The sequence below is a fragment of the Alligator sinensis genome, unplaced genomic scaffold (genome assembly GCF_000455745.1).
Source record: "Alligator sinensis unplaced genomic scaffold, ASM45574v1 scaffold372_1, whole genome shotgun sequence".
Lineage (NCBI taxonomy): Eukaryota > Metazoa > Chordata > Crocodylia > Alligatoridae > Alligator > Alligator sinensis.
The window spans coordinates 811004-813894 of record NW_005842387.1 but is presented as its reverse complement, the minus strand read 5'-3'; the positions used below and the strand labels follow the sequence as shown (position 1 = coordinate 813894).

The window sequence follows — 2891 nt, the reverse complement described above, 5'->3', positions numbered from 1 at the left end:
CTGCTGATAATAGATCAAGTAGCATAATGCGAGTGACAACTTTGCTGATGATGTTCAACTGGGTTGCTTCTGTCCTCCTTGTTTTTGTATAATTGTACAAACTGAGCATCTCTGAAATCTTGTGATACTGCTTCCTCTTTCCAACAGAGCAGCATAAGTTCATGGAGCTTTTGAAGTAATTTGTCACTGGCACAGTTTAAGATTTCAGCAGGCAAACGGTCATTGCTGGATCTCTAGTTCCCAGGAGTCGATTTAATGGCTTTCTATAAATCTTCTAATATAGGTTCACTGTCCAGACCCATCAAACTGTGGTAACCCCCATTGCTACATCTATTTAATTCATCATCACGGTCAGAGCACACGCACAGAACGGCTTTGTTATGTTGTTTAGTGTCTATGTGCCTACTCTTCAAGCTAGTGATGAAGACAGGAACATGTTCTACCAACAACTTGGAAATTGAGAAAAAACTCATAGAAACAAGGCCATTATAATATTTGGTGATTTTAGTGCAAGAGTTGAATGCAGTTTTGAGAACTGACCTGGTATTCTGGGCTAACATGGAAGGAAACATGAATGAAAGTGGCCAGCAAGCATTAGGACCCAGTGCAAGTCAAGATCTACATGTCACCAACACCTACTACATATTACCAACACCTACTTATGATGTCTACCCACAAGACAGACATCATGGAAACATCCAAGATCAGGATCACTGCCCACTGGCACCAACTAGATCTAGTACTAACCAGGCACAACCACCTAAGAAATCCTGCACGCAAGGTCTTAACACATCACTGACTATAGCAGCAGACTAAGGTATGGTCAATGTTAAGTCAGAATCAATGCTAAAAAGATCCACTGTAGCAAGTCATCCTCAGATTGATAATCAGCCAAACTAAAGATGCAAACTATTCAATGAAGAAGTTGTGAAAACAAGTTTACCTAACAACTCATCCACCAAGGCTTGTGGAAGCTTAAAAACTAACATGTACAATGCTGCTATAACAGCATTGTGGGGGGGAGGAAATGCTAGGTAAAATGCAGACTAGTTTTAAGAGCACTCTGAAACGCTTCTATCACTGGTTGGAAACAAAAGGACAGCACTAACCATCTGCAAGTCATCTCCCAAACCATAACCCTGGAAACTTTGAGAAAGGCTCCAAGAGAAATGCAAAAAGAGGCTAAACGGTGTGCCCCAGATTTTTGGCTGAAGCACTGATCATATTCAGAAAGCAGTTGACGCAGGCGATAGCCACAAAACGTACGAAAGCATCAAGCAAGCAATTGGTCCAGTCAAGAAGAAAACAGATCCACTGTAAGACTTGGATGGAAATGTCATCACTGATAAACAAAAACAAGTGGAGTGTTGGATTGAACACTATGAAATTCTGTCCTCCAGGAAGACTGAAATCAAAGCATGAAGAGCTTAAAGGATTATCAGAAACAAAAATAATTCATAGTTAAACAACTGGAATGATCTGAAACAGCCACAGCTAGAAGATCATTCTCTAAAACTCAGTGATGCATATGAAGCCCCTCTACACATAATATAACAGTCCAAACATTCAATGCTTTCTTTAAACACAGTGTATCAGTGTACGTAAATGTATAAAATAAAGGCAAACTCACCACATCCTTTGCTGGACTGAGTGACACCAGCTAGGGCCCTGTGGACAGCAGGTAGTCGCAGCATGGTGCTGGGAAATACAAGAGAGCAATTAGTGCCTCAAATTTCTGCAGTTAGAAAACACTAACATTTCTGTAGATCCCCACTGTACGTCCAACAGCTCTCTGCTAAGCTTTGACCACATTTCTAGGGTGCAGGCAAAAGAGCAGCTCCCCACTGCAACTCATAGTGCTTTGCAAGGAAGCACTTTGAGTTGCAAGGATCCTCCGGACCCAAGAGAAGTTTACTGTTGTGTCCTGGACCCAGGAGTTGGGACTCCAGTTGTGTGCTGCAGACCTGCAGCCCAGCTTCTGTAGCAATGCCACTCCCCCCTCCCCGCCTAGAGGCTGTTTTCAGAAGGTGGGGGGGAAGAGGGAGGAAGAAAGAGAAGGGAGCAGAGGGAACTCGGGTTTCCCAGCTCCAATCCACCCACCCCATCCCAAAATGCCTGCTGAAAAAAACCCCGACCAGGCTCCCTCTGCTCCCTCTCCCCACTCCCATTCTGAAAACAGGGACAGGCTGGAAGCTTTGCAGACACAAGTTATACAACATACTCTGATTTGGAGCATGTTCATTTGAACCATCATGCAACAGGGTTCATCTGACCCTCACCCCTCATGCAGTGAGGGTTCAGACTGTCGTGGGTCCTTTTAAAGTGATCTGCAGCTGTGCACTTCCATTTGGTTATGGCTGTAGAGCGCTTTCTGGGGCCAAATCAGGCAAAAACTGTCACTTCTACCTGTGCCCCAAAGAGCACAGAGACCACCTGAAGACTGAGGGGGGGGTACAGACCTTCTTTTCTAGATCTGAAGCTGGCCCAACTTCTGCCCTAAAATACAGCCAGTTCAATGAGACTGGTTCTCAGCCTTTTTTGCACCAGGACCCATTTGTTAACCTGAGTGGCCAGTCCTGATGCCCCTCACTCCTGGCCTGCTGCCCCCCGCCCCCAGTGTTTGTTCCAAGCAGCCCCTCACAGGCTGCAGCTCTGCCAGCCGGCAGGGGAAAAGCCAGTTTCCCACGTCCTTCCCCTTTAAAGGAAAATCCATTTTTAAAATTGACCGATCCATTTTTAAAGCTTGTTCACAACCATTTAATATATTCTTGCGCCCCTGCTTTGGGTTGCGACCCACGCGTTGAGAAACGCTGCGAGAGGAGGTCACAGAAGGGCCCCCTCACCGCTGCAACACCCAAACCCTCCTACAGCAGCACTGCCCTGTCACGCCG

The 2891-nt window shown here is 45.6% G+C and overlaps 1 protein-coding gene across 1 annotated transcript in view; it reads right to left on the bottom strand.

Moving 5' to 3' along the window:
* Nucleotides 1-2891, bottom strand: part of NDUFS1 (NADH:ubiquinone oxidoreductase core subunit S1) — a 29420-nt gene that overhangs the window by 26292 nt on the left and 237 nt on the right. Inside the window, exon 2 of the mRNA XM_006029544.3 lies at nucleotides 1631-1698. Within this exon, the coding sequence (XP_006029606.1) occupies nucleotides 1631-1694 (64 nt within the window). The 5' untranslated portion in view covers nucleotides 1695-1698. The remainder of the gene's footprint in view (nucleotides 1-1630; nucleotides 1699-2891) is intronic.